The sequence below is a fragment of the Lampetra fluviatilis genome, chromosome 31 (genome assembly GCF_964198595.1).
Source record: "Lampetra fluviatilis chromosome 31, kcLamFluv1.1, whole genome shotgun sequence".
In the NCBI taxonomy this organism is placed as follows: domain Eukaryota; kingdom Metazoa; phylum Chordata; class Hyperoartia; order Petromyzontiformes; family Petromyzontidae; genus Lampetra; species Lampetra fluviatilis.
Genome location: NC_136305.1, coordinates 12,785,093 through 12,800,914, shown reverse-complemented (window position 1 = coordinate 12,800,914; position 15,822 = coordinate 12,785,093). Strand labels below are relative to the sequence as shown.

Genomic DNA, 15,822 nt, shown 5'->3' with positions numbered 1-15,822 from the left:
TGCTGGTCGGGGTCGAATATCTTTCCTATTGTCCGATGGCCTGGCCTTTGCTCGACCAGTCGGCGGCGTCTATCACGGATGCATTTCTGTTCGGGTATGTGATGGACAAGGGGGTGCCGGGAAGGCTGCTTACAGACCAAGGGCGAAATTTTTCTTCAAACCTATTACAGGATGTGTGCGACGCACTGGGGACTAAGAAAGTTCGGACCTCTCCCTACCATCCAAAAACTGATGGGATGGTTGAACGGTTGAACCGGACCCTGTTGGCCATGCTCTGCCATACGGTTAGCGAGAAGCAGGCCGATTGGGATTTGCATATCCCGGGAGTGCTCTCCGCTTACCGGATGGCACCACATGCGTCGACGGGGTACTCACCTTTCTTTTTGATGTACGGTTGCAAGAATGTGCCGCCTGTGGAGATGCAACTTGGCACGCGGGCGAAGGATCCTGTTAAACCCCTCCCCGAGTATATTCCCGACGCCGCTCGGCGCATGGCGGAGGCATGGGAGGTGGCCCGATTGGCTACGGCCAAGACCCAAGCCCGGAACGAACGGTGCACCCGGCGCTCTCATCGTGGGTCCCCTTGGCGAGTGGGGGACATGGTCTGGCTCCACTGCCCACAGGTGCCGGTGGGGACCTCCCCTAATTTGCACAAACCCTGGCAGGGGCCAGTTGTGCTCATTGAGGTCCCTAGCCCACAGTCCGCACGTGTTCGGGTCGGGTCGCGACGTTGGTACCTTCACACGTCCCGATTGAAACCCTACGTGGCCCCGCGTGTCGATGCATCATCTCCTAACGTTGCCTTGCCGGTGTTCGTCGCGTCCGACGCGCCACTGCCCTTGCCTGTTCAACCTGCAAGCATGCCTGTCGTGCCTCCTGTAGATGGCCCGGCGGTAATCCTGCCGGACATATGGATTCCTGCACCGGGTGGGCCTACCACGGTGACGGGGACACCTGGCCCCGCTGCCCCTCCAACCCCGCCGCGGTTGCAGTTGCAGGGGGCCCCGATTACGGACCTCTCTGGGGAATGGGGTGCTGGGATGGACAGGCCTTCACCAGCGGCAGATGATTCCGGTTTCGCCGCTCATAAAACCCTGATGGGACTGCGACCTTCGAGGCGCCGCCTCTCGTGAAGGACGGGCCGGCAACCCGCACTCGTTCCAAATCCCTTCCCTTTCGTTAGTTGTGTTCGTTGTTTTGTGCTCTCCGTTGTGTCTGGTGTGATTCCTGAGTGTGTTGCCGTCGCTCGCATTATTTTACCCTATTTCAGCCGGGACGGCTGGCTTTTACATCATGTAATGCGAGCGTAAATGGGGTGTGCTGCTGGGCTCTGGCCCAATCACACGGGCCGGGGTATTGGGGGGCGGAGCCAGTATGGGAAGGCCGGATCTGATGATCCAGAAGGGGAGGAGTCAGGATCACGTGGTAAACAGGATATAGGGGGGAGCCCAGAAGGGATTGGGGTCAGTTGCGGGAGTAAGAAGGCTGAGCCACGTTGGGTGGCGAGAGTGGATCCGTGCCATTGGCCACGTGGCCGAAGGACCTTCAGCACGCCGTCGGCCAGCGGTGTGCGGAGTGAGGGCATGGAGGAGCTATTGGAGGAACGCGCGTGAGCACGCGCGAGGAGACGCTGGTCCGCGGTCAGGACCAGCGGGGTGCGAGGAAGAGCGGAGGAGTTGACGAGGGAGCATGTGCGGGGCGCGCGCGAGGAGAGGAGCTGATGAAGGAGTGCATGCGGGGCGCGCACGAGGAGCGTGCGGGGCGCGCACGAGGAGACGCTGGTCCGCGGTCAGGACCAGCGGGATGCGGAGAAAGAAACTAAATAAAAGACCAACGGAGACCAGCAGTGCCTGACGAAGTCTTTTATTACATGTAGATGAAACAGCACTTTTGCTACGTTGCTGGGATTAATTCTAGATTTGCCTAATATGTGTGGTAAAACTTAAAGTAGGAAAACCAGTGTTTGAAAAAAGAAGAAGAAACTATACGGTAACTGAAGAATAGTGCCTGTCAAATAAGATGGTCCAAATATGTGTAGTTAAATATTTTTTGCATGGTTAATAACATCTTTCCAATGATTACTAAGTTTGTACCCATCATCACGGTTGAAATTATGTCTGTGTTTGTATATTTGGATGGCTTCGTGTACAAACTTTTGATGGTAGCCAGGAGGTTTGCAGAGCACCTTGGTCTCGGAAAAGACAATTTCATGAGAGCCCACAGCGTTGTAGCAATGATCGGCAACGGCGGAAGAATCAGTTTTGCCGTGTTTCAGATCTGACTTGTGCTCGCGGACACGATCAGAGATATGACGTTTCGTTTCTCCAATGTAGCAATAACCACAACTGCAACTCAGTTTGTAGACTCCAGGGTATTGTAAGTCAGGAATGACATCTTTCACATATGGAATTAGATCACGGATTTTATGTACTGTACTGAATCAGACTTGGATCTTATGTTTGTTTAGAATTTTGGAGATCTTTTAGGTCACGCCTGCTATGTATGGCAACGTGATAGTTTTGATCAGCGTTTCATGTGGCTATTTCTGTATGGTGGGAGAAACAACTTGGCGGATGGTGCGGTCAGAGTATCCATTCATCCTGAGGGCCCGATGTACATGTCTTAATTCACTGGCCAGGTAGTGTTGGTCAGAAATGCCATGAGCTCTGTGGTATAGCGTTTTGATGAGAGAATTATTTTGAGATGGGTGGTGGTGGGAATCAGGTTTCAAGTAGGAATCTGTGTGGGTGGCTTTCCTGTAGACAGAATGTCCCAATGATCCGTCAGGTCTCCTCTCAAACAGAATATTTAAGAATGGTAGTTTACCATCTTTCTCCACTTTCATGGTGAATCTGATAGATGGGTGTCTGGAATTGATGTGGTCCAATAAGTGGTTCAATGCTGGGAGACCATGTGGCCAAATGACGAAAGTGTCATCCACATACCTCTTCCACAGGGAAGGACGCAGGGTGGATGTCTGGATGGCGTCTGATTCAAACTTTTCCATGAACATGTTGGCTATCACTGGTGACAAGGGGGAGCCCATAGTGGTACCCTCATTCTGTTTGTAGAAGGTGCCATTCCAGGTAAAATAAGTGTTGGTGAAGCAATGCGTAACCAGCGCAGGTACATCCGAATTCAATCCATGTTGGACCAAGTCCTCAATTATTGTTAGGGTGTCAGGTACTGGGACTTTGGTAAACAGAGATACTACATCATGACAAGGATATCATCAGGAGATAGTACCATGTCCTTGACCATAGAGGCTAATTGGGTTGAGTTGAGTACTGCCGAAGAGGTCTTGCCTGTGAAGGGAAGCAGAGTATCTGATAGAAACCGGGCTAGTTTGTAGGTAGGAGAGTTGATCATCGACACGATGGGTCGTAGCGGGGTGCCTTCTTTATGGATCTTGGGAAGACCATTAATTAAAATGTTTTGCCACTATTAGCCTGCTTGTATTTTTCAACGGGGCTGTGATTTTGCTGTAATTCAGCGGGTAGTGCTCTCACTGACAGCTCATTCTCAATCAATGTGGGTGATTCATTACATGTTTGTGCCACATTTTGTGTCTCAGTTGAGCCCATTTGTTTTTCCTTATTTCCTGTTTCTCTACTCCCTCCTGGTAGAGCCGGTGGAGGTATCGATCGGAAATGGGCATATTGTGTTTGACCTTCCGTGTGCCGTCGCATTGGGTGCTGGTATGATTCCACTCTTGGCCTCCATGCCCTGCGATTCCCGTAAATACTTGTCTTTGTGCGCTGTGGTCGCCTCCAATTTGTGTGCCACTCTCTCGCTGAATTGTTACTTTGCCATCTGTGTATTTAATTACGTTGGTAGTTCGTGGGTGCTTGCTCTTCTCTGCATTGTGGGGCTTGGTGTATTAAATGCCTCACATGTGGGGTGCTGTAGCTGTTCACGTGATTTTTACTTCCCTCTGAAAGGCTTGGTTCATTATCCCTCTCCCTGTGTGTTGGATCCGAATTATGGCTCCTAGTTCTATATAGTCATGCCATGTGAGCCCTATTCTCTATGCTGTGTAAGGAGGCCGTCTCTGGGTCCAAAACCATTCCCACAATTTCTGTAATCTCTGGACTCAAGCATTAAAAAAACATTATCATGAACATTTTGTCACCTTCGTGGTATTGATCAACATCGCTTGCGTAGTACGCTCTTTTAAATCGTAGGAGGTAATCTCGCAGTTCCTCGTCTACGCATTGGGTCATAGATTTGGCGCATTAAACCCCTCAGACAGTGTTGAATATTTTCCAAACTTCCGAATCACTGCCAGGCTCAGTTGTTTGAAATCATTCCGAACCTTGTATGGTAGTGGCTTTGCCAATGGTATAGAATGTTCATGTAAACTTCTTTTCAGCGGACTCGCTTTCTCGTCCCTTTTCCTCAGACCTCTGATCATTGCCTCCACTTCTACTGTTGCGATATGAATATATATATGTTTCTGTTTCTATTGTGTGGATCAAAATAGGGAATTCTGACAAGAGCTTTGTCCATCAATTTCAGAGTCCTACTACTGAATGAGTATTCGGAAAGTTGGTCGTCGTCAGAGGAGTCAGTGTCAGCTATTACTCCAACTGTGGCGCTGCTTAACATAACTTCTGTAGTGTATTTTGCGCCTGTAACGTGGGTCAACTTTGCTTGGTAATTCCTGCCTGTCCCGTGGCTTGTGTTCCTTAGGTTTCCTATGTTGGTCTTGTGATCCTTGTTTATGGGTTGGTGTGCGTTGTCCTCTTAGCCTGTGCTTATGTGGTGAGTGCCTTTTGAGCTCGGCTTTTCTGTTCCGTCTGTATTTCTCCATCCCTTCTCTCGAGTTGTGAGGGGGTTTCTTTGTCAAAGCTACTTTGATTGATAACCATACTTTTTGTGTGGTCTGTTCCTGGATTACAGTCACGTGACTGTGGTGTACTGCTACCTTCATATTTGTTCTGTGAATGAGTGTCTGTGAGTTTTGCTGGTGTCGCTAGCACCGATTCCTTTTTTATTTACGAGGGTGTGAAGACATATTACCTCGTCTATCAGAAACAGTTTCTCGTCCGTTTCCTTTTCGAATTTTTCCTCATTCCACAGTCTCTGTCTGTCTGCCTGTGTGAGAAGATATTAATCCAGTCTTGCTATTTCTGCAGTTTTTACATCCTGTTAACTTTTGTCACATTTAATCAAGTCTTTAAGTAGTTTCCCTCGATGTGTCTTAATGTCATCGATACGGCTCTCCTCCCATGTGTCTCTCTGATTGTTCTGCTCTTTAGCAGACCGGCCTGTGTGTTTGAATACGAGTTCCCAATATTCCGCAATCTACTCAAAAATTCCTCTTAATCCGAGCATCTCATGTATAGTGTAAGCTACTCTGGTATTTCACTTCAGAGTGCATATGAAAACAATTATATCACAGGATGCAGTCAATTCGACTCGAGAAAATCCTCTTAATCCAATTGTCTTCGTTATACTCTGCTACTCTGGTATTTCACCTCAGAGTGCGTTTTTTTGTTTGTTTTACGCCCGTTTACAAGGCAATGTTAGTTCACAATACTCTGGTTAACACAACAGGGATTCATTCCTTAATTAAACTGTCTGTGAGAGATCCCGGGCAAGCCACCCATTATATTGTATATGCCGGATCTTGAAAAACTAAAATTTATAATAAAAATTTAATGGAAATGGCAAATTACGTAATTTTCCTAAATTATGCTAAGTTATATAATTATGCACGTACTTATGCTAATTATGGAGGTGTAAGTGTATTAAGGTATGCGAATGTATGCGATTATGCTAATGTATGCAGTTATGATAATTAGGGTTAGCTTCGTTGTCTAGGGTCGCATTATCAATCGGGATGATGCAATGCATTGTATGAAGTTATACAAGTGTGATGCAAGAATACTAAATTAAGCTCGGCTTCGTTGTCTAGGGTTGTATTATCAATTGGGATAATACAATGATTCTCACTTTAAAATTTACTGATTATGTTTCAGTGTGTTTATGTCAGGTCTCCAATTTCAAACCTCACTGCAGGATACAGTTCTTATAATTAAGATTATTACGCATGAACTTAGGAAGACACCACTCAGACACTTTTGTGTTAAGCAATTTCTAAACACAAACATAACACTCTAATATGCGAACTCTTATGCTTGAAATTGTCAACACAGTACTCCTGGAGATATTCTCCTCATTGATCCGTATGTAATAACAGCCATAGAGGGTTCACGTGGGGATTGGCTTGCCGGTCCTGCTTGTAGCCAATAAGGGTTAAGATAGGGACCATGGCCCAGGCGTGATCACGACATGGCATCAGGAGTGATTGGCCTAGCCATTCGGGGCCCCAGCTAATGGGGAGCCGGATGAGGGGCGTGGTCCCGGGATTGACAGGGAACCATTGAGAATGATCGAAGCTGTCCATGAACGATTGGCTGGGGGGACCACGTGACGAAGGTATTAAGAGAGAGTGAGGGAGAACGATCGAGAGCAGACTGAAACTGACAAGAGCAGGGTCACGCGCGGACGGGGCTCTGGGTGCCACGTGCGCGGTGGGGACTTAGTGCGAAGTCTGTCCTCTCTCCGTTGTCTGCCAGCAACGGAGAGTGAGTGAGCAAAGTGTATTGTGGAGTGGAAATAAAAGGACTGATCCCGAAGCCGTCTCAAGAAAGATTATTACACGTACATTTAACCCTCAATGATTACGTTGTTAAACTGGGTAGCAGAACAATCGATTAATTCCTCAGAGTAACGTGAGCATATACGGCGATAGGAAAACGTCCTTAAACATGCATGCGACGATATTCATACGAATAGCAAAAAAGAAACATATTCCGAAGGCAAAAGTATACGCCAATGAATTAATCGGTAAGATTATGCACTGTATCCACGTAACTCAATGGGCAGAAATGTTCTTCGTTATCAGCTAATAGTTGACGCACTCTTATCATTAGTCTTCTTATTATCAGTCCGGGAATGTGTTTCATGTGTGTGTGGTGATTTGTCTCCTTGATCCTTACTATTAGTCCGGGTATGTTTATGTGTGTGTGGTTTGGTCTCCTTGATCAATTCTTTGCGTCAGGCAGACGCCAGGCGATGCGTGGTAGTGTGTGAGTGTGGGCGCTGGTTGCCGTTCCTCACTCTTGTCTTGGTTCCCAGCTGGTGCTGGTCGGTGTGTGTGTGGGTTTAACCCACGGCTCTCTCACCGGCGCTCTCCTCTTCCTCACGGGCGGCTGGTCAGGCTCTTTGCCCTGCTGGATGAGCTGAGTCTGCACAACGCTTGTCGTTTGTCTGCTGGCAGCTGACACCCTTGCTCGGTGGCGCTCGTGGCGCTGCTGCGTGCTCTCTCTCTTACTCCGTACTCTCTGGTGGTGCACGATTGCGCGTGCAACTGGTTATCTGCGATGCTGGCTTGGACGATGCTTGGCGCTTTCTGCCCTTTCTCGAGGTTGATTGCTTGTCGTTGCTCTCCATGATCGTGCAGCTTCTGGGTGGGAGCTGGCACTCAGTGTAGAATTACTTTGAGTGATACTTCTTCTATCAGCGCTGAACTCGTACCCGGTGACCCGTCACTACTCAGCAAGTCTCGCCATCCTTGGTTGATTGCAGAGCCCACCCCGGAGCTTGTCGCTTGCAGAACACTTCTGTATTGTGTAGTCTTCTGTCTCTCGCAGTAGCAGCAATGTATGGGTCGTGTCTCTGTTTTTATCTGCAAAATTCTCTCCCCTCCGCTCGCCTTCTCAGAAAGGACCGGAATCCCTTTGATTTCGCTCTCAGCCTGTGGGAACAGCTGTACGTGTGTCCGTGTGTGTGTGTGTTCTGATTTATTAAGCAATGTGTTAAGTCTCACCCTGGCCTGGTTCCTGCCCCCCTCTTCAAACTATCTTTTTATCCGTGGAAAACAGATGTTCCAAATTGCTACACCCCGAATCATTATTGCAATAAACTCTCTTTGAGGGAGTTTCTCCTTGTGAGTGCTATGCTCCTGCTCTACCCCCTTTTCCCGTTGTGATTTTATTGCTACCACATGTTTCTGGAAGACAATGGCGGCTGGGAGGCTTTCTCTATGGTATACATTTCATCTTGGTTGCGCGTGATTGACCTATTTCGCCTTTTTTTTTTCGATAACCCTTGGTCTAATACTTCATAATTATTATTTAGTTAATGTTTATCCAAGATTTGTGATTTATCATTGTTATTACCACGTATATTCCTAGGATTGTATTAACATTTGTTCCCCCGTCTGTATCCAGGGATTTGTGCTGTTTATTTTCGAGTTATTATGATTATTATTATTTTTGATATCCAGAGGTTGGAGATGTGACTACGTTTTGGCTTAAAACATCCCTGACTGCCAGAATTCATCTTTTGGTGCTTTGGTAAGGTTGTGTAGATAGAGGAAGAATAATAAAAAAGGTGAATAACATTAGTATTAAAATAATAAATGAAAAATAATAACCCACTAATGTAGATTGTAGCCTGGTTTTTAATCGGAGTGTGTGGGTCTATGATGTTCACTTATTCTTGTCGCTAAGTTTTACACTTTTACTTGTTGTTAGAAGAAACAAAAAATCAGTTAACCAAAACAAAACGTTGTCTGTTTCGTCATCTCTCGTCCGGGGAGAGTTGTGTCCCCCGCTGTTTTGGGTATGTGTGTGTGTTTGTTCTACTTTATTGGGGTGATAAGTTGTTTCCTCAAGGCCTGGCTCCTTCCTTCGCGGTCGGGTGTGAAGGGCAGCTGCTGTGTGGGGAGCGTTGTGCCTTACCCTTTCATGCCCCATGCTCGCCCCGATCAATTATACAAAAAAATATTGGAAGAATTATTCTTAATATCAATTTTGGAACAGTACGCACGTGCCCGTGTATGCAATTGGGGTTACTTATTGCGCTCTTTTCTAGACAAGCCAGCCACCATCAGGAAAACAAAACAGATGTTTTAATATTTATGGTACTTTTTATGGGGATCTATGTCCTTGGTGTTCATTTGTGCATTCCCAGGCTGCCGTACCTGCAGTCCTTCGGAGGGGTCTCTGCCCTGTCCAGGGCCCAGTTCAAGACAATCAACGGCTTCTCGAATCTCTACTGGGGCTGGGGAGGGGAGGATGATGACTTCTTTAGACGGTGAGAGACTACCCCTCTGCGCCCCACCCCCCCTGCACCCCCCCCCCCGCAGGAATAACAGCAGCAATAACAGCAACAACACCTTGTGATGAATTCTGCTTTCTGGCTGCTTGCAGCTGGGCCCTGCTCTTGTGGGATTCCCGCTGAGCGAGCCGAGCGGTCTGGTCAAGTAATGCCTCATCTTCCGGGGAGAATGGGGGCCATACCGGGAATTTATCTTGGATTATATCGACAAACCAATTCTATCTCATCCAAACTTCGCCTATACTTCAGCGGGACTCGCCAACAGACTCAGCCCGGCTTCCAACGTGCTAAAGGAAGTGCTGGCCCACTTTCCAATTCAAACTACTCGAGTTCTGCACCCAATGTGCTACGATCTGTTATGGAAATGCTGACCCCTAACCGAATGTGTTTGTCACTTGTTGCAATGCTTCGCACATGGTTGTGCTGCAGATCTAGTCGGTTCTTCTTCCGCCCTACATCCACGCAATCATGGAAGAGCAACTTCATAGCCATACTGCTGCTGATGTCAGATATCGATACAAGCCCTGGAACAGGGCTCCTCAAATTTGGATTGGCCAATGCATGCTCTATATTCAACGGTACGGCGCTGATCCACGATTTGATTAACGATTGTGGACAGTACATATTGGTCGTTCCTGAAACCTGGGTATATGACCATGAGGCTGCACCGAATGGATACGCTATTGTACATCAGCACAATTGCAGGAAGCCTGTCACTGGTAGCTCGCATGTTGGAGGGATAGCACTAATTCACTGTGAAGAAATCTGCGTGAAAATCCTGAGAGATTAATCAACAATCACGTCATTTGAGCTGCTGCTTATGAAAATAACAAACAGAATATGGTCGCTTATGACCACTGTCATCTATCGACCTCTGTCTTTGCCTCCGTAGGAATTATTTTCCGAGCTTTCCAGTCTGCTAGACTGTAGGTTACCTGAACTGTCCCAGACCGACCCATTCTTGTGGTAAAATCAACAGTGATCTCGCTTAGATTATATTATCGACAGATAGTTTAACCCATGATGTAAGTAACGCAACATGTGGCTCGGGTTTATATGGGCTGCTATCGGTAACCTAAAAGAGGCCTAGAAATAGGGTTTCGTTCCACCAAGTGGGGCACTACCTACTTTTTTATATTTAACATCAAAAATATATAGAGATTCCTTAGGAAAAAGTTCTCCGCACACAACCTTGCAGTTTTTGAGAAAAATGATTTTGCTTTTTCAAACCTGTTTATCATATAAACCCAAAAATGCAGAATTACCACTTGAATTACAAAATAAACCAGTTTGAAATGTGTGATATACCTGAAGTTGCTATCTATGCACAGTAAACATGATAAGATTATCAAGAAAACTTCTACTGTAGCATTAACATCCCAATTACTTCTCATTATGTTGTTCCAATTCAAAGGTAATATTTGAGGTAAAATCTGAATAACAAATAGAATTAAGCCAAAATATAATATATAAAAAAACACTTTTCAAAATAACACATTTAATGGTGAATTGTCAATTCGCATACACGAGCAGTAACTGCAGTACATGTACATATTCACAGGAATGATTATTGTAAACAAGATTAAATTTTGATTGATTTATATCAAATATATATGTCCTATATTAATTTTATTATCATATACACATCACTAAATATCAAGATCACTGTCCTCACTATCAGATTCACATGAAACAATATCCTCAGTTAATCTCACATTGTCACAATGAACATATTTACATAGGTCAGTGCAGGCAAGGTCAGCCTTGTGGCATGAGCACCTTCCACCTGTACAAGTACCAGACTTACACCCACAGTGGAGTGACCCCAAAATCTGTTGAGGAGCTGGATCTTTAGTCATCCATGATATGATGAGATCACCATCCTTGACAATCCATCCAAAGCCGTCTGGACTGGGAGCATTTATAAAATGACCCAATGCTCTCCTGTGGATTGCAGCTTGGTAGTTAGCACGCTTGAAGTGCTCTGTAAGTGCATCTTTTGTTGGAGGTAATGCCTGTTCGGAAGAGGCCTGGACACAGAACCTATTGTTTCTGGCCAAATTAACATCTGATTCCTTTTCTCCATACAGCTCACACACAAAACGTTCTATGGTCACAAATGTGGTGCTGTCCATTTCAAATTGCCTCCCAAGAGCAACAAATGCACTGATGTACTCTGCATTTCCAGACACTATATTTAGTGGTTTCTCTTTTCCTTTCCCATAAAAGGAACTAGTTGAGTCACAGCCAGTGAATGTGTGTAGTCCTATCAGTACCTCTGTTAGTGAAGGACCCAAAGCAGAACCAATAGCCTGGAGATCTAACATTCTTTGCCTGTCTTTTGTTCCTGTCAGAAAGTACATCTTTGCTGAGGGAAGCTTAGCCATTATTGAAAGTGAAATGATAGCAACATCAGTGTCAGGACTCTGGATGATTATCTTATTATAAAGTTCACTGCAGGCATGTTTTGCATGAAGTAGGAGCCTCGTGTCAGCTTCTTCATGGTCACAAGTCAAAGATTCTACCTCTTTGACAGACATAATGCCATCTTTAAGAGTGAGTTGATGACATATGTGTGCCACAAAGATAGCTATGTCTTTTCCAGCTGTTGGTAAAGGCACAGTTCTCCATGTCTCAAAGAGAAAGTCTGTCAATGCTTCTTTATTTTCACCACTGGCTAGAAACTTGGTCCACTGACTTGGAGTCTTCTGCTTGATGCTGTATATTTGCAATAATTGTTGTCCAGCAACAGCACGTCTTGATCGTTCATCATTTTTGATGCTCACTGCCGGGTAGCGATCAATGACAAAATCGACCCTTGGACAACTGCACTTTCTACCCATCTTAATCATAAGTTGAAGAAGATCATCAGCAAGCTCACCGAATGTGTCTGGTATATTATTGAGACTCCTGATCAATGCCATGCCATCTATCAGTAGGGCACCATTATCACCAACAGTCTTGTTCACATGACAGTCCTTGTTCTTTGATTCTAAACAAGCTAGAAGAGCAGCCTTATTTGTTTTGGCTAATGAACCATCAGTGCTTGCTAGCGGGGATGAGATATTGCCAAGTGAATATGTCAGAATCTCTTTCAAGTTTACAGACCGGGATTGACTTATCACTAACAGTCGTGCAAAGAGTCTCCTGTCATTTTTTAGAATGACTTGATTTCCATTTTTGTCTTGGATTATTTCTTCATTTGATCCCCAAACGTAGTGAGCTTCAAGGACTTTATTGGAGAGAAGAAGTCTGTTTTTGATGACTGGACTCGATCTTGGATGAAAATTTTCAGAGCTGTTTCACCTTTATCACAAGCACTTTGTATGTCATCTCTGACAGTCTTTGTAGCAACAACACCAGAGCTAATACATATGAAGTATCTGAATGACGACGGGAAACCACTTGACGGGTAGCACACTTTATTTTCACTTGTCTTCCACAATAACACGTGTGGTCACTATTTCTCACACTACACACTCCACCTGACACTGGTGGTTACTACAGCTCACGCTACACGCTCACTTGACATGCGTGGTTACTACAGCTCACGGTACACGCTCACTTGACACGCGTGGTTACTACAGCTCACGGTACACGCTCACGGGCACTCCAGCCCCGTAGCGTCCGTGGCGCTACAGACCCACCCCAGCTTGGGCGTGGGTCTCGACCTCTGGGTCCCGCGGCCCGGCCCTCACACGGACGTCCGGCCCTGGGTCCCAAGATCCCGCCTCTGAGCCACACAGGGCCCTGGTCCTGACAAGGACGGCGGGACTAGGTGTCTCAGGGCCCTATCTCTTCCTCCTCCGTCTTCTGTCTTCACTGGTTACCAACTCCCCGTGCGCCTGCGTGCACCGCCTTATATAGCCTCCCCTCCCGGGAGACGGAGCGTATGCGGACCGCGACGTGAGCACCCCCTTAGTTGACCAATCCCCACGCGCTTCCACACGATCCCTTCGCTGTCAGCGCGCGTCACCGATACCCAGCCAATCACCGCCTCACAACCCATGACCCCGCGCTGACCTATGATCCTTCACCGTCAGCGCGCGTCACCAACACACAGCCAATGAATACGCGCTGCCACACGATCCTCACCCCAGCGCTTATCACCACTACACATACAAGATCTTCACGAGGCAGGAAGGGATTGATCATAGACTCAACCGCTGAAACCAAAGATATAACAGCAGCATTGTCTTTTGCAATTATTGTTGCATCCAACTCTTTATGACCCCTCTCTTCATGTTGCATTCCAGCCATCATTTCACACTGCCTTGTGATTGCAGAACGTTCAGGATGAGACAGTATCCATCGCTGGACGGCACCTCTGTTCAATGTTATCCCAGTTATGCCGCCTTTGGTCTTTGAATCACGGTTGCAGGTTTATTCTATTGCTTGGTCACAAGCTATGGATGAGAACCTGTTAGCATCCTTACGCTGTACTGTCCAGTTTCATTTTGCAGTAACTTCTTCATAGCAGTGTGGATGAGTCTTTGGAAGATTGATCATCTCGACCCAATATGCTGATAGGTACCTTGCATAATTTTGGCGGTCATATGCAAAATACAATGCCAGCATACGTCTCACTGTTGCTAAGTGAAGGCTCCAGTCAGAGTCTCTGGTTGCTCTAATGAAACACAGTAACAGTAACAGTTGAACCATTTCAATGTATGAGCTCCAAAGTCCAAAGGTGGGATTAACAGAGTTCATCTCATGTACATATCTATCATAGCAGGACAGCATATCTGATAATATGTCAGACACTGAGTTAGATCAAAATCCTGCCTCAGACTTGTACTCTCGTACTAGATCTTCCATGGCTGATATGTAACGAGTGTGCTGTTGCTCAGGAAGGGACTGAAGAAATTACCTCAACCGCAAGATATGCATTGCCTCAAATAGGAGTTTGTGTGCACGAATGCTACGGTTGTAGTGATGTCCACTAATGACTCCATTTATTGAACCAACAGCTACCACATTTGATTCAATCAGCATATCCTGTAGTCCTGCTTCTTTGAAACGTTTGCCTATCACTGCCATAAAGGACATGGCTGTGTGGAACTCACCTAGTCTTGGGATGATACGCTGCATCAGATTTTGGTCTTTCCACCTCATTTGTTTCGCTTTAGCGTATATAGCCTGGTCATACACAGTAACAATACTCTCCAAATCTAGTCGATCAGCAATTTCCACACTTCTAGTGAGTATGGTGTTTACAGTGGTCATTTCTGTAGGGGAAGCCTCTATAACTGGTAGATAGTAGAGAGCAGATTTTGGCAGTGAGCTAGTCTGAGTAGAACAATTAAACCCAGTCCATCCTGGAAGAGAAGTGTCTGATACTGCATGTCAGCTATATTTTAGCAGCACATAGATTGTATCAGTTTTTGTGCCAGCTCCATAGATGGGACAGTATTATACTCCAGCAGAGGAACATTTAGCTCTTGAGGGCCCTGTCTCTTGGTATGAATGTATAGGTCCAGAACACTCTTTTGTGGTTGCAGTGTCCTTACACCTTTTCTGATGAACACAGTTCTCCTATGGTCTTCGCTTTTCATTTTACTCTGAACCATTATACCATTGGTGTGGTGGGTAGTACCTCGTCCAGACAGGGTCTCCTCCCCAAAGTCAATGTTATCCCAGACCAAAACGGTTGGATGCTGCTTTGACATACACTTTGGTATATCTGTTCCGGTAGCCAGCTGATATTCGGCTAAGGCTGTCTCAAAACCAATGGTACTTGATGTTGATATGCAGTGTCCAAGTCTGCTCAGAATATCTAACAATTGGGAAGAGCCGGTTAAGTGCCTAACGGTCAGTCCTAATGCAAGGGATTTAGGTGTAGGCTTTTTACCACTTGATGCCAGGTATGCTATGTCTTGGCAGATGGACAGTAATCTCCTGTTGGTATCCTCAGGCAACTGTACTTTCTAATCAAACATAGGTTCATCTGATGATCCAGTACACCAGCCAATCAGATTGTACAGCTCCACTTGTACCATGGTATCTGCTGCATCAATATTCAGATCTGTTGACAGTGGTGGCCATGGCATTGTCATACCAGAAGTACCTCGCATAGCTTGTTGCACTATGATGCCAGCAGAGAACAAAGTATGCTTTCTGTCTGAACTGTAGACCTCATGTGTTGTGTAAGATGCAGTGTCACGAGAGAGTTCACCGATATCTTCTGCACTGTCACTATCTTTTTCAGTCTCAGTACTTGAGGTCGACATTGGCTCCATAAAGTCTGTAGCTGACAGTCCTTCACAAAACACCATCTCGCTGAGATTCCGTCTCACAGGTTTATGGAAGAGTAGTTGTGGATAATCTCGCTGTAGGAAAGGCTTCAGCAGATCGGACCTGTAAAATAGAGATACCTTTTTAGTGACTTAATTGTGGGTGAATAAAATATGTTTCAATTTCACATTTAACCAGGAGCAGGAGATACGAGGTATAAGAGATATTTGTCATAGAAGATAACAATACAACAATTCATAATTTCACAGAAAACAAATCACTGTTCTAACTTGGGTTTTTATAGCCAACATTTATGTGGGAACACAAACTTCACAATTGTATAATTATTACCTGTATGATCTAACGTCATATCCTTCTTCTTCTTTTATAGCCTTACAAAACAACTGCACAAGCCTCGTCATCCGGAGAATTTCTTTGCTTCTCGATTAAGCGATC

The 15,822-nt window shown here is 45.8% G+C and overlaps 1 protein-coding gene across 1 annotated transcript in view; it reads left to right on the top strand.

The window, feature by feature from the left end:
• Positions 1 to 15,822, top strand: part of LOC144943561 (beta-1,4-galactosyltransferase 2-like) — a 60,025-nt gene that overhangs the window by 24,063 nt on the left and 20,140 nt on the right. The window contains exon 4 of the mRNA XM_078871156.1: positions 8,986 to 9,108. Coding sequence (XP_078727282.1) covers positions 8,986 to 9,108 — 123 coding nt within the window. The remainder of the gene's footprint in view (positions 1 to 8,985; positions 9,109 to 15,822) is intronic.